The 23,777-nt window shown below is 44.0% G+C and overlaps 2 protein-coding genes across 4 annotated transcripts in view; one reads left to right on the plus strand and one right to left on the minus strand.

Moving 5' to 3' along the window:
* FAM124A (family with sequence similarity 124 member A) overlaps positions 1–21,367 on the minus strand; it is a 48,564-nt gene extending 27,197 nt beyond the window's left edge. Inside the window, exons 1-3 of one of the 3 annotated variants that reach the window (XM_063333773.1) lie at positions 21,181–21,259; positions 8,759–8,790; positions 902–997 (exon numbers count right to left, since the gene is read on the minus strand). In XM_063333773.1, coding sequence (XP_063189843.1) covers positions 902–944 — 43 coding nt within the window. In that variant the 5' untranslated portion in view covers positions 945–997; positions 8,759–8,790; positions 21,181–21,259. Of the gene's footprint in view, positions 1–901; positions 998–8,758; positions 8,791–21,180 lie in introns of all 3 variants that reach the window. The other 2 variants (XM_063333756.1, XM_063333763.1) reach the window with 2 other exon arrangements.
* Positions 21,368–23,099: 1,732 nt separating this feature from the next.
* The window catches only part of C1H13orf42 (chromosome 1 C13orf42 homolog), a 33,374-nt gene continuing 32,696 nt past the window's right edge, over positions 23,100–23,777 (plus strand). The window contains exon 1 of the transcript XR_010072065.1: positions 23,100–23,181. The gene's annotated coding sequence lies outside the window, so the exon portion shown is untranslated. The remainder of the gene's footprint in view (positions 23,182–23,777) is intronic.

The raw sequence follows: 23,777 nt of genomic DNA on the forward strand, positions 1-23,777 counted from the left end.
TGTACTTGGCGAGAACCCAGACACTGATCTTTAGTATTAATATCAGATTCTGTACAGAGTGCAACGTGTACTAATTCAATAAAACTCCCATCAGCAATCACCAGTAAATCAAAAGCTGTACAATGCATGTCAGCATTCAAACTGTGTCCAACACCATACTGTTCAAAGTCCTCTGGTTGCAAGCATTGTATTTTCTTAAAAACCAACTCCTATGTAAAGCTAAGATTCTCAAAAATATGTTTTTTATAAAGGGGCAGAAAGAACATTGCCTGAAAAAAAACCCGAAACACTGTACACTTGAGCAGCTGACAAATTTGGTCCAACAATGAGCTCCATACCTCACACAATGTACTCTAGTTAACTGAGAGTGTGATTTTATGATGGGCTTAAGACAATTTAAAACTTCAGTGCTGGCACTCTTCCCCCTACTCTTCCCAGCTAAGTGCTTCCAGTGCTTCCCATGTGTCAGGTCGAGGTGCAAGTTGAAACAGTCTCCGAACAGACTGAAAAGAAGCTCTCAGACAAGCAGTAATCAGGCTTATGCCTTCTGGTGGCATTCAGAGAACCGATCTGACTAAAAACGTTAATTTTCAGGCAGACCTCTTTTAATCAGTTTGTGCTTTTGCATAAACCTTCCTGGTATCACAAAGAGGTGGCAGGGAAGCCCAGCCAGAGAGAAGGTAGAAGCCACAACAAAGCATCTACACGCAACACACACCTAAAGAAATTACGGGATCAAACCCTGAGTCATGGTCAAGCATTGCCATGTTTGTGTCTCTGTAGACAATCAACAACATTAGCATCACAACAAAGGAACCATTTGGACTCGACAGCAGTGGAAAACTATTTTGAATCTCATAATCTTTTCAGCCGACAGCAGTGTGCGTTTCAAAAGACCTACCCTGTAACAGCTGATGGAAAAGGGAAGCAGTAATAGAAAGCATGCTTTGTCATCAGTGCTTCATCCTGATCCCATATGGTGGCAGCCCGGAGTCACCTGGCAAACATTTCATGAACCTTTTAGAAATTACAGATACAAGATTTCTTTCCGAAACTACTAATAAACAAATATGAGGAACCCACAAAAATGAGGCAGGCAGTGGACAACTACTGCTCTAGAATGTGGCACGCACCAATTACCAAATGTCCCAGTTGCCCACCGAGCTTGCGTAGATAGATTTTATTTATTTATTTTTAAAAGTTCAAATTAAAGAAAACACATCCCGATAATGTACTGTGGCCATAAACCGAGGAAACTAATTGTTGGCATTGTCAAAACAGCACGCATTTAGTAGAAACTGCCTTAATAGCTTCAGCCTTCACACGTCTTGTCATTAGACTCAGTGAGTCAGATGGCTTCTCCCGTTCTACCACAACTACTGCCACTGAGTCAGGAGTTGCCATGGGACAGATTTATTTTTTTAGCTTCCCGCTTTGGGCGTTAACAATTCAGACAGCCATCTCAGCAATTTCCAGATCATTGGCATCACTCTATCAGCTGAACTTGGAATGCCAAGATCTTTCCTGCAGCCCATTGCTCACGGTAAAAGACCCGCTAAATGGCTGCCTAGCTCCTTGTGGCTTTCTGGGACAGCAGCAGTAACACTTCCACCGAGGGAAACCCAACCCTCATCACCTAATAATCCAATCTAACTTCCTCTAAAATCTTTCCTGTGAATTTTTACTGGAATTGTGTGGCACTTGATAGCTCAATGTCTATCAAAGATTACCTGTGCTCCTGAATCATGCTTGAAAATGAGCCAGAGGATATATTTGCTTATGTGGTTTTGATTATGACTATGTGTGCTTAAAAGAGGAGCTAGAAAAACATTCAGATCGTCATTCATACACAAATTATTATTATTATTTTTAATAACTTATCCAGTTTATATCTGCTGGATCTACATGACAGGAAAAAAAACCAACTGACTGGATGTGGTCAGAAAACAATACACAAAACAACAAAAACAGAGTTTCAGTAGCCCCAGTCCAGTAACTATTTAGGGTACACTTATACCCTAAACGATATAGAAATCCCAAGTTAGCCCAAAGCCAGTAGGAAGTAATTTAACCACAGGACACACGGCTTGGTGTGGGCTAAATGATCCCAAAGAGTGAAACTCTGATTTCAACAAAGAGCAGAGCTACGAGGGTTACTGCAAGCTAAATACATTTAAACAGGAACTTCAGTCTTTACAAGGGGAAGGGTGAGCTTGTGGTTAATGCCACACACTTTGCATGCAAAAATCAAAACTAGATATGATTTCAAGCACAGTTACACATTCATTTGCGCATGTCCTTACACATGAGTGTGCCTCATTTCTTTTTTATCTTCTCTTTCGGTCCACTGGACATCTTTAGTCATGTCTTTAAGGGCACATTTCCTCTGTACTCCTTATGCTTCTAAATAACCACATGCAGTAAGACCAACCTCAAGATGCTATCTCTCCTACTACCGCATCCTAACCTCAACTTCTTGAAAGGTAAAAGCGCAAATAACAATGTTAACTCAATATCAACATCTCCAGCATGGTTTCCAGGCAACGGCGCTCAGCAGAAGTGGTAACTTTGTTCCGTTCCCAACATAGGCGAGGGTTCCCTGAAAATCAGGATGCATCATCTGTTGATGCTTGTGGATGAGACTGGGGTGGCGGTGGGGCTGGGAGTGGGGAGGGTGCTATGTGGTCAAATACCCCAGCAAAACAGGAGGTTGTTGATTAAAAATTACGCAACTGAGAGGGAAAATTAGGGACTGGAGAGCAACAGGGCCTGCCGATGTTGCTCTGGGCTGATGATTCAAACTGAAATACAGGAAATTCTGTTTAAACATAAGAAAAAACAATTTTACGGTGAGGGTGGTCACTCACCGGAAGAGGTTGCCCAGAGAGGCTGTGGGGATATTCAAAACACAATGGGATGCTGCCCTGAGCACCCCTCTCTCACCGCCCCTGCTTTCAGCAGAGGGCTTGGGCCAGACGATCTCCTTCCAACCTCAACTTTCTGTGGCTCAGTATTACACTTTTCTACCCTGTACACAAGCATTTGTTCCTTCACCGTGGTGGAATTTGATGACAAGCAGCTACATAAACACGTTTTGCGCAGCCAAAGCCTGCAGGTGGCATGTAGCAGTGGCATTTTCCTTCTTCACACAGACACAGTGGGAAAGAGCATTGCTCTTTACCTCTAGCAGCATAACAAAGGCCAGGCAGGATATGCAGAAGATGCTCACTGTATTTTCCCCAAGAGCTGACACTTCAGATTTCACTACTTTATAAAACACCTGAATTTGCAACATTGACAGGTGCTGCAGGCTAAGAGCCCAACATGATTTGGGTCCAATTTCCTCTTCCATTTTCCCCTCATACTTTAATTAGTCTTCCTTTTATAATAACACCTTCTGGAAATGCAGCATGATGCTGGCAAGCCCACTGTAAATTGTTGTTACAATTGTATTTAATACAGCTCATTGCCAGCCATTGTAAAAGCATCTCAGTTCTCTACGGAAATAAGAAACAATATACTACAGTATATCTTTGCATTGCAGTAAAATAATATAATTATATCCTTACACTTATTAAATTACATTGTTTGGTGGAATATACTTAGAAGATAACCAATCCAGCAGCACCTGGCTCAGAACTGGTTTGAATGAACCTAACTTAAAGTAGGCAACTATGTTATGAAATTTCAGCTTTGTGCCAGATTTTTAAAAGCCCAAATCAAACCCAGTCCCGCTTCCTGCTCCTGGTTATTCTTCATCACCTTTAACAGTTAAGTGAAGTCAGATTTTGAAACAATACACAAGTAATGGGAAGCCATTTCTCCATATGCTATTGTTACAAGGCACCTCTGCATCTCCTTAATTCTATAGATCCTTACGTTCCCGCAGCTCCCATTATCTCTGCAACCACGAAGGCTACGCCTTTTGGTTTTTGTCAAAAGATCCATCAGTGCCCATTTTAACGGATGTCTCTTGGTCTCTGGAATGTTCAGTAACAAAAATTCTTAAGAATTAGAAATCAGAGAACTACTGGAGACGCTGACTTTGGTCTCCTCCATAAAGGGCCTAGAACTCAGGCTGGATCTGACTCTCTCTTTTATTCAGGGATACTTTTTCCTCTTCTCATTTCCTTCCAACAACGCTTAAAATCTAATAACTCAAACAGAGAGGGATGAGGAAGATTCTTGCCAGGTAACATCAAGAAGCAGGTGCCATGGTGGGAGGGGAGGGTGGGGGGAAGAGAGAAAACCAGACAAAACAGAAAGAGCAAAAGAGAGAGGCGGCACATTGTTACATGCGCACGGTATGGAAGTGGTGTCAAAACTGTCATGTAACTGTGCCTTGGCCAGCTCTGAGCACGGATGGGACAGGTGGCCTGACACCGACCCCTCACAACCTACCTGATGGGCTACATCTGCACCTGAGCAGCTTTTGATGGGTCCTCAGAATGACAGCACGTACAAATAGGTCATTTCTGCTTCTAATGTTGGCACCGGGTGCGGCAACCCTTGCTACTTGTAGAGAAAATAAGAGCCAAAAATCAGCCCAGAGGAGCTGATGCAGATGACACTGGCAAAACATTGACCAAATCTCAAGACAAAGATCTGAATTTATACTAGCACAGGAACAGAATACCAAACAGAAAATAACTTAAAGATTAATTTTATTAAAAACGAAACGTGCTTGGTAACCCACATACTTGTAAATCTGCCAAAAGAAACTCTCTTCCGCTTAATTTTTAGAACCAGAAAGTGGGTGAAATTCCATGGGTTAGGAAGTATACACAACACGGAAATAAAATTTTAATATCCCAGTTCTCAGGTTTACCAGGGAAGAATACAAACAACCTAAAAACAGCCCAGAAGGACTCAATCATTCCCCAGCTGCTAAAGGAAAGGCAGAGGAGCCGGGGAAAGCAAATTACCAGCTTTCCAACTGCAAAGTGGATGAGCGACAAGCCCTTTACCTCATTGAGAAGCACGACATGAACCACCGCGTGCTACAGGGTTCGACTATCTCAAATGCCCTAAAATCTGCCACAAACTTGCATCTTATCCCATAGGGCCAGTTTTACATTTCATTTACCGACCTAGCTGGAGCAGTACAAACGTGTATCCAGGCAGCTCCCGACTGATTGCCTAGCTGAAAAATGTCAGGGGAAAAAAACCAAACGACTCCCACAATTATTTCTACGACAACCTCGTTAAATTGGCTCCAGAGCTGAGTAGGTACGGAATATTTCAAATGTTACAAATCACGAAAGCCTTGCTACAAAATGCCCACTTCTGGTTTGAGTCTTTCTGAAGAGCCATTATGATAAATGGAAAGATTATGCAGAGAAGAAAATAAGCATCCCCCACCAAAACTCCCCTTCCCTGGTCGAAAATCATCCCTGAAACACATAGCTCAAAGCAATTTGAAGACAATTAAAATGTTGATGTGCAGAGACTGTTGCTTATTGTGCTGACCAACACTAATTAATTATTTCTTTGTGATTCCAACTGTCTGTATCCATATGCCACCTATGGTCTTTATATTTTGGTATCACGTACTTTGAGTAAAGGTCTCTTCTGTGTGTGTAAAGTGTCTAGCACAATTCCCTCTCATATATGATTAGTGATCCCTAATGATAATTGAAAACCATAATTGAAAACGTAATTGAACATATGAACAAAAAGAAGCTTAATACATTTTCTAGATTAATGAAGAGCACACCAATGGGCAAAACATCCTAATAAGACAAAGCTCCCCTCCTGCTAAAGAACAAAGGGAAAAGTGGCTATACACACCAGAAGTCAGAGGGAAAAAATGTCAAAATTAATTTAGCACTTCTCTTCCTTGAAAGCACACTGCTGAACCATTCAAAGCTGTAATACCTCAAAAGCCAGCATCAAGCAGACAGCTTTGCGTGGCCTACATACTCCTCTCAAAACAAAAAGGCAAAGTGGCACACAGTCACCCTGACAACAGCCAGAGCCCGCATGGCAGATAACTGCTGCGTTTTCTTGCAGAAACAAACACGCTCTGCAAACTTTGGTGCTTTTTCCCAAAGTACTCACTGTACAGACCCACAAACGTTAGACGCATGCTGCTAGGACAAAGCATTTTTGGGTTACCCAAAGCTGGGACACAAGTGCAAAGAAGAAAAGAATTGAGATGCTGAGTAAGACCCAAGGTCCAAGCAACCCACCAGGCAGGGCTTGGAACTGCTGAAATAGTACGTCGCCCACGATAACTGCTGCCATATGCTTAGGGAAAAAAAAAAACCAAACTAGAAATAGTGCATGTACAGAATGATCCTTGCATTGCCATGTATCGGCCGATGAGATTTTACTTCCGACGTGGGGGGCTCTAGGGTTTCTGTACGCTTCTGCAGTGGTGCAAAGCCCTGCAGTTTGTTCAGCTGCTGTCATCGCAGCAAGTGATATAGGCCGCCGTTCTTAGTTCACCTGCTAAATCTTTCTTATCCTTCTCTTGGCGTGCCTGTGGAAAACTGCCGTCCAGTGGAGTTCATCCAGAAATTTAGAAGATCGTTCATTTATTAAACACTGAAACACGAGCCTCGATGGTACCACTGAATAAGACCCCTGTAAAACCAAATTAGCTTGTAATCCTTCTGGTTAGATAAACTCCACTTCAGTAGAACAGGAGCTTCAGATGAAGCAGCTGGAGGTAATGGAGATTCTTTTTTAATTTACAACGGCTTATTTTGTGTTATGTTAGGGCCTAATGGCATCATTGATTAGACTGCTTTCTGTACTATGAACAACAGCACTTGCTGAAGCTTTTCACCAAAGAAATTAAAATGGCCAAATAACCTTTTTTCCCCTAATATCTCTCCCCCAATAATCTTTTCTTCAAATGCATTATGCACCCCCTGACTGCCAGCCTCCGACATGAAAGCATTTCTATTTTACTGAAATCCTTTTATGTAGCTGTTTCTGTTACTCTTGCACTGTCTGACCAAACCGACCACACAAACCCCACAAAATGCGAAGTTAAACACTGCTACTCATGAAGCTCTAGCAACGTTAATTTGCCTTGGAAGCAGAAAAGAGAAAGGAGGAGACCGTCCCATCTCCTGAACTTTTGTGTCTTTGCTGTAATGATAATACCTCCTTGTACTGACAAATTACTGGTGTTGAAATACAACTGTAATCCCCACATATTCTGGACAGCCGCGGCCAGCAAGACACTGAGGTGACCGCAGTGAGCACGACATGCTGGAGCTGCCACATAACCAAAAATTACCCTTACAAACAGCTCATTTCATAAAAACAAAGACTGACAAATGTCATTTGTTACCTTTATTTGTAAGACCTGCAGCAGTCAGGCAAAGCTGTTAAGGGATCAACCCCAAATTTTTAGATGAGAAATACTTTACTTACACCTTGTCCTCTGAACTTATCTGCCCAATGAGCAAATAATCATGAGTCACCACCCAAAAAGTGGAGGAAGATGGCAGCACGCTCCCCAAGCCATCACCCAAAATTGTGAACTGAGGGGGTGACGGGGCACAAATCCGGTATAACCAGTCGAATCCAATATGCTTTTACTATCACAGAAAAGTTGATTGCCTGGATTTTGCCTCCCAATCATTTCAAGAATCACGCCTGACAGCGGGAAACCAGAATTCTATTGAAACAACTGAATTTAGGAAAAAGCTGCCCTGAATTCTCTTTTTCTCAGATACACACACACTGAGCAGATGGAGGAGAGACAGCGAGCTCCCTGCTAGTCACATCAGCTCAGGAGCCAGACATTACAAACCCTGTCTGATCCAGCTCTTGTGGAAATCAATAAAAGCCCTCCGCTGAAGACCACGGGAGGTGGAAAATAACCCTTCTCCACGCTTCAGCCAGAACGTGTGAATGAGAAAAAACTGACAGCTTTCTTCCCCTCTGATTTTCATGGCGCGTAAAGATCCAGATTATAAAACACAATTAGTCATCTGTGAATTTTTGCTCTGCTTGCTTGGCACAAATAAAGCTCCCGTCTAGGTGTGAATCAGGGAGACAGGCATCACCTTGCACTTTGACAAGGGGGAGATACTAGTAGCTGCGCGCGAATAAGCATTATTGCGTTTCAAAGTGCTGTGGATACACTACGTCCTACAACTAAGAAAATGGTTGGAGTGGACAGAAAGAGGACCGAAAAAGGGCTTCTTGTTCCTTAAAAAGAAAAAAAACGCCATTTCGCATTGATGAAAAACAAAGAAAAAACAATCCAGGCACCAGGATTCATCTTTTATCAGCTGGATAACCTGAAATTCAGCTGGCTATTGTAAACATCTAGAAAGACTGTGACACTTACTGGAGCCTCTATCTTTGAAATCAAAGAAATGTTTCACAGAATTTGCTCTCAAGTGCTTCCTTGGCACCAGCTTACAATAAGCATTCAATTATTCCTGCGTCCCCCAGCTTTAATGGCATTCATCACTGCAAACTCATTTGGCTGAGGACCCATTTGCGCTGGCCACATCATGTCTACAGATTTTGTTCTCATTTTGCCTTGCATTCTTGTGAGCTCCAATATTTATGACTTTACACATGGCTCATATTTTGCTCATAAACATCCAATCAGTTTAATTTTCTATACTGTTTCTAGACATAGATCCAAGAAGAGAAGAAACGGGGGCTTCACTGTGTCCAAGTTAACTCCATCATAACATTAGGATGATGTTAATAAATATTACCAATCAGAAAAAAGAAAACATGAGAATCCATTTAAAAAAAAAATTCTCAAAGTTATACTCACTGCTGGTAGAGGACATACGGCTGTACTCAGACCTGCAAGACAAAGATTTTAGTTAGACCATTTAGCTAGACTATTAAATCTAGAAGAGATAATGAAAAATGTACCACATCTATCTAACTCATATTGGATATTAAGATAGCTTAACACCCATTTAGCATTATTTTTGTGCTAAAATAATAACTGGAACAGGCTTTGAACATGGCCTCAGAAAAACTGGCATCTTGCATGAATTTTGAAAACACCTACATAAAGCAACTAGGGGTTTATCTAGAGCCTATTCATGCTACCTACCTTTAAGTGTAAAAATTAAAGCTCAAAAGGCTCTCTACAAGGAAAAAATAGGCTGCTTCAGACATAGGTTAGGAGCAAAAGACTACTAGATTTTGACTCTACTCCTCATCTTCCTCACCTTATGGCCTCTAAATGCTGCTTTGCAGGTTTTTTCTTTTTTTAAGAGAACTCTACTCAAAGAGCAGAATTTTTATTGTTCTTCGGTCACAACTAGCAGGGAAGACACAAAATGAGTAACAAAACATAAACATTTAGATGGCAAAGCTTTTTGCTTTAGGAAACCCTTTTCCTCTTTGAGACATCTCTCAGTAAAACCACAGGCCCTTTGGTTCTCCTTCAGTGCGTACTGGATGTCTCCTGGTTTCAGCTGGGATAGAGTTAATTTTCTTTCTAGTGGCTGCTACAGTTTCAAATTTGGTCTGAAAGGAATGTCAATAATGTCTATTGTTTTAGTTGTTGCTAGGTGATATTTATAGGATTCAAGGACTTTTTTCAGCTTCCCACAGAAGCTGAGAAGGAGCATAGACAGAACAACGGAATGGCCAAGGGAATATTCCATACCATAGACATCACACTCAGTATATAAATGGGGTTGGCTGCGGGGCAGGAAGCCACAATCACTGCTCAGGAAGGTACCGATTTCACCAATTTACCTGGTGGTGAGAATGACTTGTGTCATTATTATTATTATTGTTGTTATTATTGCTGTTTTTCTTTTCTGATATTGTTCTATCAAACTGTCTTTATCTCAGCCCATGAGGTGTTGGGGTTTCCCCCCCCTCCTTTTCTCCCTCTTCTCCCTGCCCTGCTGCACGGTCCTAGCTGCCGGCTGGGGTTAAACCATGACACTGGATTACCCGTGAGAAAGTCAGAGCAGTTAAGTATTTCCAGCAACAGTGCAATTAATTTTGCAGCTGCATATAACCCCAAACTCCTGAAAACCCCATTCTGGGCTGATTAAAACTCATAAACATGGCCCATTTATGTCCTGAAGATTCAGAAATACTAAGGTAAAACCACCATGCCATCACCAAATATTAAAAAAAAAAAAATAAAAAAATTTCCACTTCTGAGGCCCTACCTGTGACTTCTGAGTGTTTGGTTTTGGAGTTCACAGTCACACAGCCTCCACTCCCCACCTCGCTGGGTCCCCAAAACAGACCCCTCTCACCAGAGCTCTCTGCCACAATTAACATCTCGCCTGTACACCCTGCAGTGCCCCGAACATAACAGGCAAACTGTTCGGGGAGCCGTAACACAGTTCTTGGATCCTAACCTAAATGCTTGTTTTATATAAATAATTGCAACAAGTTTGCAATATTACTGTAAATTAAAAAAACATGTGAACTTTGACTCCTATGATATTTATCTGGAAATAGACACCATCTAAGCATATTCTCAGGATACCTTCATACTCTAGGGTCCCGAGCATCCAAGGGAATAAAGGACATCAACCCCACGTAACTACAGTGGCTGCTTTCAATTGTAATATGGACATATCTCTGCAGAAGAAACAATGCAATTACAATCATCACAATATTTCATAGCCCCTTGCTTAGCACTCAGTACTCATAGAATCATAGAATCTTCATGGTTGGAAAGGACCTTTGAGATCATCGAGTCCAACCAAACAATCTACAATCTCTGCCACTAGAGCATGCCCTGAAGTGCCACATCTAGACGTTTCTTAAACACCTCTAGGGATGGTGACTCAACCACCTCCCTGGGCAGGCTGTTCCAGTGCCTGACCACTCCTTCAGTAAAGTAATTCTTCCTAATATCTAATCTAAACCTCCCCTGCCGCAACTTCAGACCATTTCCTCTGGTCCTGTCATTATTCACTTGGGAGAAGAGGCCAACACCCACCTCTCTCCAACCTCCTTTCGGGTAGTTGTAGAGGGCAATGAGGTCTCCCCTCAGCCTCCTCTTCTCCAAGCTAAACATGCCCAGCTCCCTCAGCCTCTCCTCATATGACCTGGTCTCCAGACCCCTCACCAGCCTGGTAGCTCTCCTCTGGACACGCTCCAGCACTTCAATGTCCCTCTTGTACAGAGGGGCCCAGAACTGAACACAGGACTCGAGGTGAGGCCTCCCCAGTGCCGAGTACAGAGGCACCATCACTTCCCTGCTCCTGCTGGCCACGCTATTCCTGATACAAGCCAGAATGCCGTTGGCCTTCTTGGCCACCTGGGCACACTGCTGGCTCATGTTAAGCTGGCCGGCCATCACCACCACCCCAGGTCCTTTTCTGCTGGGCAGCTTTCCAGCCACTCTTCCCCAAGCCTGTAGCGTTGCTTGGGGTTGTTGTGACTGAAATGCAGGACCCGGCACTTGGCCTTATTAAACCTCATACAGTTGGCCTTGGCCCATCGATCCAGCCTGTCCAGGTCCCTCTGTAGAGCCTTCCTACCCTCAAGCAGATCAACACTCCCTCCTAGTTTGGTGTCGTCTGCAAATTTACTGAGGGTGCACTCAATCCCCTCATCCAGATCATCGATAAAGATATTAAACAAAACTGGCCCCAAAACTGAGCTCTGAGGGACACCACTGGTGACCGGACGCCAAGAGGATTTCACCCCATTAATCACAACTCTCTGGGCACGACCATCCAGCCAGTTTTTAACCCAGCGAAGACTACACTTGTCTATGCCATGATTCGCCACCTTCTCCAGGAGAATGCTGTGGGGGACGGTGTCAAAGGCCTTACCAAAGTCCAGATAGACAAGGCCCACAGCCTTCCCCGCATCCAGAAGGCGGGTCACATGTTCATAGAAAGAGATCAGGTTGGTTAAGCAAGAGATCAGGTTGGTTAAGCATGATCTACTCTGCAGATCAGATGCTAAAACTACTGGTTTAGGTGACAAAGACCACGAGGAACTACCCCCAACTCCTCTTGCCAATCCTGCTGGACCGGCAAAAGGTGACACAATCTGAATTTTTTGCAATACTCGAGAAAAATAATCCACCAATACCATCGAGTACCATGAGGTTATCGTAGCTTTTGAAGAAGGTCTGTGTAATGCTGGGCCAAGAGTTGCTGATGGGGGCTTGCAGCAGTCTCTCACTCTCCCTCCTTTACCCCAGCCACTTTTGTAATGCCAGGGAGCAAGTAAACATCTTTGTCACACATGGCAGAGATCACAATTAGGTCACTGGCAGCCCCTCTCGGCCACCCGATATATACCTGCCAAATAGTACCTCCTCCGTGAATAAAATGCTGTCCCTCAACCAACCTCCCCCAGGACCCTTGTGTAGCTGGGAAAGGCAGAGGCAGTAACGACATGAGCAGAGGAGACCTCCTTCTGCCTTCTGCTGGGCCATGTACCTACCACCAGTCTGGCCCCGGGCAGGGACCAAGGGGAAGCCATCCCAGGGGCTGGCTGAGTAGTGCTGTGCGGACCACAAAACGTGCACGGTATTTTCAGCAGCAAGTCACATTGGTTATCATTTTTTTGGCACCACGTATACTTGGAAGGGTGTGAAAACTGCCTACCTGCCACTCTTCACAAGCCCAGAGGCAAGCAATATACATCCAGCTGCCTCCAAGCATCCCAAGCAAGGCTTCATTTAGTCTGCACTTCTGTTTGAAAACAGCCTGGGGCTGTCCTTCAATGTATCTGTGTTCAGCAGTTGGCGGCTAATTCAATATGAATCTGCACTGCTTGTATTTCAGAGAGGGGTGAGACAACATTTTGCCTTTTGCTTACTGCAAGTAGAAGCAGCTTGCTATGACTTCACACTGTTATTTTATTATCCCAAAGTGCTGCAGGCACATTATGGGACACGGAGAATTAATGAGTCCTGAACCGAGGAAGTGGCAGGCTACGTACGGGCAGGACATGAAAAATGAGACAAGAGGAAAAATAAAAAGATGGGGAGTGAGAAAGGAGGAGACAACGGTGTGCTTGGAGACTAATTGCACAGACACATTTTAATAGGCTTTAGGACTGTATTGGGGTTTTTTTTGTAATTCTAATATGGTTCAAGCTAATATTTAATTCATGTTTGTTGCATAACTGACATACACAGAATTAAAAAACAAAAGGATAATTAAGCTCAAAGGCTTATGTCAGCCTCAGATGCTGAAACGAAGACTGTACCCTCCCTAAGCCCCCTCTACAGTCAATAAAAAGAGAGGTCTGAAGCGTGTCTCTCCCTTGCTGTTGTTTAGAGATGAAGCCTACAGAAACCACATTCCTAATGGCTATGTGTCTAAAACCAAATGGGACGAATATGAGTCTCTCTGTGTGCTCTCAGGGCCAACCTGAATCACCTTTTGTCTTCCCTCTGGCTCCCTCCTTTCTCAGAATTTCTTTGTCCTGAATCTAGTCCTTAAGAACAAAAATAGCAGCGTTAGTAAAGTCCTTAATATTTTCAAAACATTAGCACAAACCATTCAGATTCATGGCATGCGCTGGCAAGTGGCTTACAAAACACATTTTTTTTCCCTTATAGTCAGCTATTTAGGATAGTAAATTCTGAAGTTTCTGTAAGTCTTTTAAGCTTTTTAGACTACTAAACACAACGAACATTCCCTTTGACAAGATAACACATTAGAAAAATTAAGCACTAATATAAACATCTCCTGGGTCATGTAGATTCTCTCAACATCAAGCAACTTTGTTCCTTCCCATTCTTTCCATCAAACATCCCGAGTACAGCTTTTATCCGTTCCCTTGGAAGAGGATTTTCCCATTAGGGTAACTCAAGAGTAAAGCACTCGTGGGCTTTAATGGTGACAGACTGGGGCCATACTGGGGCTCAGAGGTTCCAGGCCAATTACATGGTCTTGCAGCAAGCTATTTCCTCCGATAGATATTACATTATAGATAAAAGGAAAGAGACATTCAGGACAGAAACCGAACAAATGGAGGACTGTTCCCTTTATAGGCACATAATGAGGAAAAAAATGATCAAAAAGGGTATTGAAGCAGTGGGAGGTACTGAAAAGGAGGGCTCATCGCTCAGTCAAAAGACACATCAGTCTGCAAAGAATTTGTGCTTAACTGTCAGCCCACCAGCAAAGAGGAGCTGTGAACATGTCAAGAGACATTAAAATAGGAATGTAGAAGCTTGAGATAAATGTGGGACCTCGATTCCCATCAGCGCCGTTCAAGGAACAGGACAGTATGTTATCAGAGAGCGTAAGACCATCATGAGCACAAACGATCCTGAGCAATCCTCCAAGATCAGCGTGCACTACTCATTGCTGATTAGTAATAGAGAGCCCCAAAACACCCAAGAAAGGGAAACAGCTCACTGAATACCAGTAAGGAGCTGCCAGCACAACTTGCGACCCAACCTGCTTCTTTGTGTAAGATGCAGGACTATGTTACACCTCTGAATCACACAAGCAACGTCGCTACACCGGTGTGGCACCGTGCTTGGGTTACTCTGGCATGCTGATCAGCCACGGCACAGCATCACGTTAACGTAGCTTCGGCAGTGACATCTACACTAATAAACAACTGCGCTCAAGAGAACCGCCTGGGCCTGAGGCCAACTGCCATGAAACAGTCTGCACCTGTACCATTAAAATATCCTGCCTTCCAAAACAGACTGGCAAGCGGTTTGCCAGGAACAGTCCCTGGGCCATGGTAACGTGGTAAAACAAGTCCCTGGCCCACGCTAAAGCACAACCAATAATCACATGGCAGAGAGCTAGATGGCCCAGTCCAAACCGATGCCATCAACCATGTTAAGTATTCAGCAACACGGACAACTCAGAGACACCCCCACATGCTGCTTAATGCACTGGCATGGCCGTAACTGGGGTTTCCAAGCCAGGCAGCACCTCCACAAGGCAGTCTGCTGTGTAAAAAAACCACATCTCTCAAGTTATTCTACCACAGTACTACACCACGATATACCCAAGGTCTCCACCGCCAGGACCCCTTAATCCCCTCAAAAAATGAAATCGTGGAAAGTCTACTAGCTCTTCTGCTGTCTGCATCCTTGGCTTGCTCAGGCCTGATGGAATGGCACCTGCTGGATTCACATTTCCCCTGCCTTTTCAACCGAGCGTTGTTTCAGATTTCACTGTTTCATATTAAGAGCTGTATTTAACAGCTTCTTTGCCTTTTCTCCCCCAGAAAGCGCTCCGTGGGGAACACAGGAGGATTTTATAGCAGTTAAAGCCCAATGTGTGAGTCAGAAGATTTAGCTTTGTAGCTCTGTCTTGGGTTTCTTCTCACCAAATTCCTGTGGGTCAGATTACAATCTGCTTCACTCATATCGGTCCAACGCAAATCCATTACCTTCACTGTACTTCTGTAATCAAGACAACTGCAATAACTCAGAGCATGTTGCCTTAAAACTCCTTGCTCTGGATTTCTAGTCAAGAGATGAAGTCAGATGATGGATTCCCATCCCTCAGCTGTATCTAGTACACTCAGGAGCTTATTACCAACAACGCTGCTTGAGGCCCCACATGAGAGACATCATCATCATCATCATTGTATAAGGATGAAGGGTTGTTTGTAATCTTTCAAAATGCATCTGACGGGGCAAGGACCACACTGTCCCTGTGCACCCCACTCACCGCTCATTCACACGGCACTCCCCGGAGGGACGCATCAGGTGGCACCTACCTGCCCATCCAAAGCCAGCAGGTGTGTCACCCTCCCAGGGTCCTGTCACTTTTAACTAACAAAAGCAGCAGCCTAACTTACACCAAACACCTAACCTTCACACAGCTACAGTTAGCTGGAGGCAAACCTCTCTGCCCGCTGGGACGTAACCATCACGGGTGTCAGCACAGACCTCCTGGCCACCAGAATGTGCTTTAGAGTCTGTTTCAACTGGCCCAGCCCCAGTGCCACGCGCTAGCAGGTCTGCCCGCCCTGACTTTCAACCAAACAGCTTCATTCCACCAATTAAATCTGGTCAGAAATAGTGCCTCAGCCCCAATTTGTGACAAATAGCTCCACTTCATATTATTTGAATGTAAAACCAGAGACAAGCTGTCTACCTTGCCACATCTGGAATGATGGATATATAGGAAGCAAAAGTCTCAGAGGAAAAAAAAAAAAAAAAAAAGAATGCCCAAGGTAAAAACAGGCCTTAAAATAGGTTTCAGCAGCAGTGATTTCTATTCCTAAGAGTTTCTCATAGATGGATGAAATGTGTGACAAGACTGACGTGTCATGTTAGGACTACCATACAGATGACAAAGTCGTAAATGCTGAATGCCCTAAAGCTAGAAACATGTGACATGAAAACAACCTCTCACCATTCAACTATTCATTTAATAATTTAAGCAACCCATTCTGACTGAGGACACACATGAATTACAATTTTCTTAGTACTTTTTCCTTTAAGTGTTGTCTCCTATTAGCAATTGTATTTTCTGTTTTAGAGTCTCACACATTTTACAGAACTGCAACAAACAAATATTTTTTTTTATCTGCTTAACAGATAAGTTAACAGAGGCCAGGGTCACACATGCAGCTATGGAGATCCACACGGAAAACCAACAAACAAGTAAAGCACCGTCAAAAAATTAACATAATCTCTGCAAAATTAATTTGAAGGATAGAACCACAGGAGAAAATTAAAAGGAGGGATCAAACCTTACCAAACAGTAATGGATTTTGCTAAACAAATGTTAAAAATAGCTGCTGCATGGTACGATGCCCTAAGCTTCAAGCATCTTTTGTTCATCTGTTTTACCATAGGTTTCTCTATGTATCATTGAACTGTTCCTTGGCAGTTGTCTGATACCAAAGAGACAGTATAATTTTTCTTCTTCCTAAATTTCGTCAAATACTCAGCAATTAACTACTAATGAATTCAGTTTGCATCATAAATATTTAGGTTTTTAACTTATTAAACAGAGAAAAAAAATCCCAGCCTCATACTTCAGTGAAGTTTCCCCATTTTCTCTAAGAAAATAAATAAATTTTTGAAATACAAGTGGAAAAGCTGCAACTTCAAATAAGTTAAAAGTTATAACATCTCAAAACTTTAGCTGATTTCTAAGTGAGAAAGGAGAAAACTAAGCGCTTAGGGAAATTTTAATACTATTAGTAAGCAAGCTAATGATTAAAGTGTGAACCCTTTAAGACATGGGCTTTCACAGCTGTCTAAGGGAACAAGTGAAGTTCTGCTGGGGATTGTCACATATGTCGAAATCTTCATTAATGCCAGCTACTTCACTGAAGTGTTATGCTCGGTTAAGGCATATACACTCAATAAATAGGAGGGAGCATTCCGACAGCAGTGGTTCTTGAACACAGCTAACAGGACCAAATAAAAGCTTAGGAATCAAAAAAACTTAAGACTTTTAGGTCTCAGAAACTACCCGTTTTCCACATTCACTATGCGTCACTCGGGATACCAGTCCTGAATACAACGACTTCAGCTGATGCTTTGCCCGTTACATCAGCGGTAGCAAGAATCCGTCTCATTGCTTCAAAACTACATGCCTAACAACTTCCAAAATTGTTTTAGTTTGTCACCTTGGGAGTTTCAGCCCCCCAAAACTTTGCTCTGGTCTTCAGAGTAAGGATAGTGAAATAACAGCATTTGCGTGGCTTGTAAAACCAAGATAATTTGAAAATGAACATTTCTACAACTCATTTTAGGTAGCTTAGTATTAATTTTTCTAGCTTTTTTGTTTTTCTTTACAGTTTATGTACAGTGCTTTAAACTTACATATTTCTCCTCCCTTCAATTTCTTCCACTTGCTTTTCCTTCTGCTTTCTAATCAAAGACCAATGCAAGACCATTTTTTACTTCCTAATGCAAGGTTTTATAGTACAAATCCAGTACTGAAATTATTACCAGAGAAAGCTCTCTGTCTCGCGTACTTCTGGGGTAAAAGATTTCAGTAGCTGAAGAAATAAGGTTTTTATACTAAAAAGCCCCAAAACAAATTTCCCAAGAAGACACAATTTGTGCAGGCAAAATCTCTAAGGCCAAGGATGGTCAAACTCTTTCAAATCCCATCAATATAAACTATTTGGCTTATATATTCTACTCCCTTTACTTAGGTACCTGACAACACCAGCTCAACCCATTCTTATTGGATTCAGGAACTCAAAATACACTTTTTTTTGTTCAGCGGCTTCTTTGCCAACCCCATTTACCGAGGCAAATGCAGGAAGAGGAAGGTATTTTCCAACGGATTAGGAAAATGAAGGCTTCAAGCTGTAATCGATCTTGCCTGCACAGAGTTCGACCTGCTCTTGTAGCTGGAAGCCACAGCAAAACCTTAAGAAACATATGCCCTGTAGGGCACTTGATGTATTTGTTTGGTTAGCTGCTATAAGCTCTCTATAGGGGCTCAAACATCATTACACGCGATCATCGAGATGACAAGGGCTTGCAGCGCCTGGATTTACTACAGTCACTACCTGCTATTGTTCCCTGACTGACAGAAAGGGACCGCTTGATGCAAAACTGTTATTGAATTACTCTGACAGTTGTCTCTCCTTGTACTTTCAGAAGATGACAGCTGAACGTCATACTAGTTAATGAATTTTTTTATTTTTTTTTTTAAGCCATTGAGTAACTGGAGAAAACCGAATAGAGCTCAATTTAGCAATAGCTATGATGGGACTGAGACAAAGCAAAAAGCAGATCTTCTGGGAAGCGGGAAAAGCAAGTGCTGCGAACAGTTGGTTTGGTGAGAAAGCTGAAACATAAACATTGTGAGAGAGACATACGCAACGTGTTTATGAGACTAAAATAGCTGCTAAACAGAACTAAAAATAATAACTGAAATGCAGAGACCCGTTGCTTTTCAAAACAAACTTCAGTGCAAAGCACTGCAGTTATTAATTGCCACAGGTCATTGTTCAAATTCCTCGGACAGACCTACAGTGTCGAGCCTGGGACAGGGATGCTTCATAAAATCATCAGCTTTAGCACCTCTTTAGCAGCGGACACAAGCAGCTGTCACGCTGGTCACCGAGGTCTAAAAGCTAATGTCACCAGCTGTGTCACATCCTTCTGAGTGTGCCTCCCAAGGAAACCCAGGTTTTCCTATTCCAGATAAACACAGCAAATGAAGAGTGACTTGACCAATCAAGGATTTTTTGAGCTTTGGACCAGACATGAATTCACTGGCTACTTTGTCTTCCTTTTACCCACATTCCCCAAAAATGAACCCTGTTATCCCACTATCTGGAAAGAGGCCTGGATTTTTCCTTTAAGTTCGTGTCACATAAAACATTTTAAAACTTTCCCCATTAGGTGTGACCACAATACTACAACTATTTAAGGTTAGGGAAAAAATCCTTAACTTCCCAGACCACAGAAGAGATTAAAAAATTTGATTTTAATTAGTAGTTGGATGTATGGAAAAGATCGCTGCATTCCATTTCCACTGTTTTTTTGTTAAATTTGTAATATCGCTACTTCAGTTTCGGTGCTGTGCACCTGACGCCACTTTGCAAAAAAGAATGGTCTTTACAGTTTTGTTATCCTCTCGGTCTCATACATCAGTGTGGTGCCCTGATGGAACAGTAGGTGCTATTACTCACCAGCATCAGTCTGAGATTAGGGTACCTGCTTTTTCCCTGAAGCTCAGCATGTGCTTTTAAGGTAGGAAGAAGAGAAAGAGTCAAAGAACGAACAGGAACGCTGTCTGACCTGTGCCCATGCAACAGTCAGACTAGAGACCAAAGGAAATACACCAGAGAAGGTGCCGGGAGAAATACAGTTGGGAAAGCAAGAAGGGAGCAGAACGAAGACCTAGGAGAGAACAGTGTTAAAATGAGCGGGCAACCTCTTTTTGTCTGGAGCTAGAGAAGGAGCAAAGGCTCACTAACAAGATGACACGGCAGCAGCATGTAGGACAGGCTGGAAAGCACTTCCGTCCCACTCCCACAGAGACGGGCTGAAGGTGGGAGCTGAACTGGGGATCCCACGGATCACTCTTGCAGCTCCATGATCTTAGCAGAAGTCATCCAACTAACAAATATAGCACACCTCTGGCAGCAGGGTCACGAAGTCGGAAAAAAAAAAAAGTCATTCTCCTTGACTCTTACATGTCACTTACAGGTTGGACAACCACCACCAGAGTTTGCAGCATTTCATAGGTCGGTACAATGAGCCTCATGACAACAGCCACTCAATTTCAGGGTACTTACAAATTTAACCTGCTTTTGTGGCTCTCTCATGGCGCTTCTAAGGAGTCAGCTCTGTCTGCCTGATGTTGTCCAGGTGTCACTGCCACAAGGACAGCATTAGGTATCTGGGCATGCTTCCAGACGATCCTCAACACAAGTTATGCTGGGATACAGTGATGGTGCAGCACCAAGCCCTGACCAATAGTGTCTACGGCCCCTAAAACACGGTGCTGGGCCCCACTGCTGAGGCAGCACAACGGCCTTGGAGCTCAAACTTAAAGCCCACAGCCACGGTCTCTTAGTGTCTTCCTCCTCACGTGTAGAAAGGGGATGATCATAGAAGCATAGAATCGCCTAGGTTGGGAGGGACCTTTCAGATCATTGAGCCCAACCATCAACCTAACACTGCCAAAAAACATCACTAAACCATATCCCTAAGCACCACGACTACCTGTCTTTTAAATACCTGCAGGGATGGTGATTCCACCACTTCCCTGGGCAGCCTGTGCCAATGCTCGATAACCCTTTTGGTGTAGAAATTTTTCCTAATATCCAATCTAAACCTCCCCTGGCACAACTTGAGGCTGTTTCCTCTTGTCCTATCGCTTGTTCCTTGGGAGAAGAGACCGACCCCCACCTCGCTACAACCTCCTTTCAGGTAGTTGTAGAGAGCGATAAGGTCTCCCCTCAGCTTCCTTTTGGAGGAGCTTTCCCCTACTCAACCCAAGGAGAGGGTCAATTCCCCGCTGCTTTCCAAGCACGGTGACGCCCCTGGGAAGGCGCGCTCCCCATCTCCAAGGGGATCACACAGAACGCCCTCCCCCACCCACCCCCCCCAACCTCCGTCCGTCGGAGGGGAGCTCAGCCCAGGGGACACGCAGCCCACCCGCGGTCCCAGCCCCGCCACTGCCGGGACGCGGCCGCCGGCAACAAGTGCAGCCGCCGGGCGGGCGCTCCGGCCCGGGAGGGAGCTCCCCGCCGCTTCGCCGCCACGGCCCGGCCCGGCCCGGGGAGGAGGCGGAAGGTAAGAGACACCCCCCCACCCCCGCCACTCACCCGCCCGTCTCGGCTCCCGAGTCCACGCAGTCGTCCTCGCCGCCGGCATGCTTCTCCATGGCGGCGGCGGCGGCGGCGGGGCTCCGCGCCCGCCCTCCCGCGGGGGAGCGGCGGCTGCCGCGACCTGCCTCTGCCTTTGCCGCCGCCGCTCCGCCGTCTGCGGGAGGCTGCGGCCGCCGCCGCCCGGCCCGCCCCGGCCCGCCTGCCCGGGGCTCGGAGCCGCTCCTCCGGCCCGGCCCCCCCGCCCCGCCGAGCCCCCCCCTTCCCTTCTGCCGCCGCGGGGGAGCCCGGTCGGAAGGGAAAGGGAAGCGCCTGCCTCGCCCGGTCCCCTCGAAATAGCTCCGTCCGGCAGAGAAAAACCTTTCATCCACGCTTGTCGACAGGCCGCCGTGTTTAGATGCTCGTATTTTAGAAACTACTTCGGCACCTTCATGAGATCATTTTTGTTTTTCCAGGTGGAAGGAGGGCTGGGAGGTACGGCGCCCCATATCCAGGGAAAGTTAAGAGATGATGGATGGACGTCCTCCGCTACCCATCTGGTTTTGGAGGATCTGCTCTCACAGCCCCTTATTTGAAGTCTTGCTCTGTGCGGAGCTTTCTTCAGTCTCACTTTAGTGCTGCCTGGCACTTGCTCATTGCATCAAATATAATCCTTTTGAAATTACACCCAGAAGCGGGCAGCGGATGGTTTTCCAACCCCATGAGAATTTCTGTAATGATGACCAAAAAACCCAATGGGGTGCAAAAAGGAGCATTTTGAATGCTGCCTGTGAAGAAAACGCTGATGTAGGAAAGCCTACTGGCAGTGGGACAGTCATATTCAATAACGTGAGAGTGCAGTGAAAAGTTGTGGATAAGCTCCTGTATCCTGTATCCTGTATTATTTTCTGCTTATTATTATTTTTGCCTTATAAAAAAAAAAGAAGAAAAACAGTGAAAATCTCAATATCTGAGACATAAGATGGACAAGAATGTAAAAATATACTGCACAAGACAATCTTACATTGACATAAGGAGTGTTAAACTGGTTTTGTTTTCTACCAGTACTTTTTTGGCTATGTCTGTATTGCATGGCATTGATGTGCTTCATTTCAAGACACATTCGTGCTTGTGAGCGGTACATTAAGCAGTATATAGGCATACAGAAGTAACGTCTAAGATCGTTTAACATAGGCTCGTGCTGGGTGTAGTTCATGCCACTGTTGTCTCTGATAGTGTATGGCCCTGCTTCCCTAAAATAATCTGGATGCGGGAAGGACGCTTGTAAAATCAAAGGAAAGGAGAACACCTTGGGAAGAGCTGTCAAAGTGTTGTTAGCATATTGGAGGAACAACGAGCAGGCACCAAACCCAGAAATGTTCATTATAGAAAATGTTATATATAGAAACCGGCGAATTCCCACTGCTCTGCTGTGGAGAGACGCTGGGCTCCTGTGCAGTCCTGTGGCCTCTTGGCATTCACAGGAGGTCAGTCCACCGTGTGTCTCCAGTGATCTTTAGAAGAAACTTTCAGTCTCTATTATTCATCAAGAATTCAACAAAAATCATTGTAGAGGAAAGCTGGTGTTTAATCTGTTTTGAGTATCTGACTAGGTTTGCACGCATGTCATTCTGAAAGCAGTATAAATGATACTTCGGTTTACATGGAGGATTGCACATAAACATTCCCATAAATATAAGGCTTTAGGTATGGAATAAGCCCCTTTAACTACAATCCCTCTTCCGTCTTTCCCCCAGCAAGTTGTTAAAAGCTAGGTTGGACAAACTGCTGTAAAAAGTGCTCATACAGAACACTCCTGTACAGGCATCTGCATAGTCGTCGTTCAGAATATACAGAAACAAACTCTTCTGTCCTTTGTGACTGGTAAATTGCCATCTAAACCAATTTACTCACAAAATTAAATGCATGTGATTTCTTTTAGGACTGGGACCAAAATGCTGTGCCTGGCTAGAGAAGTAAGTGTGGTTCTCAGCTGGCTTATATCTGAATCATCCTATTCAGGTAAGAGGCATTAACGTGTTCTCACACATAATGTGATGTTTAAGAGGTTCTTCCAAGGCTCGAGAGAGACATCAGTTCAGTATATCTTGGTTCTCAGCTTGGGCATCTGTTTTGGGAACAGGTAAATATTTATTCTCCGTCAACTGCAATGGCAGTGGAGGACGCTGAGCCCCCCAAAGGAGGTATCGGTAGTCCCTGTTACCAGGACTGGCCAGACCTTGCCGTCACTCTGATTCTTGGTCTACACACATGCGTTTATTTAGTTAGTGCAACTGTGCTTAAAAGCAGGTCACTTCCATTTGCTTTAAAGTGTGATTTCAAAGTGGAATAAATTGACTCTCGCCACTGTTGAACTGATTTAAGATGTAACCAAACCTCCTTAAATATTTAGAAATAGGTTTAGTTAAATTGATACATTTTTGTACGTAAAATTTTAGGTGGTCAGCTAATAGATCTTTTCCATCTCTGACTTTTATTGTTCTAGTTAGCTGTGTTTAAGCGCTGGCATATGAGAGGATCTGGAATAGATTTTATGCTGCATTTAAGATTAATTTATTCCATCTGTCCCAGGGAGGGAAAAAAGAAACATTCGAAGG

The sequence above is a fragment of the Chroicocephalus ridibundus genome, chromosome 1 (genome assembly GCF_963924245.1).
Source record: "Chroicocephalus ridibundus chromosome 1, bChrRid1.1, whole genome shotgun sequence".
Lineage (NCBI taxonomy): Eukaryota > Metazoa > Chordata > Aves > Charadriiformes > Laridae > Chroicocephalus > Chroicocephalus ridibundus.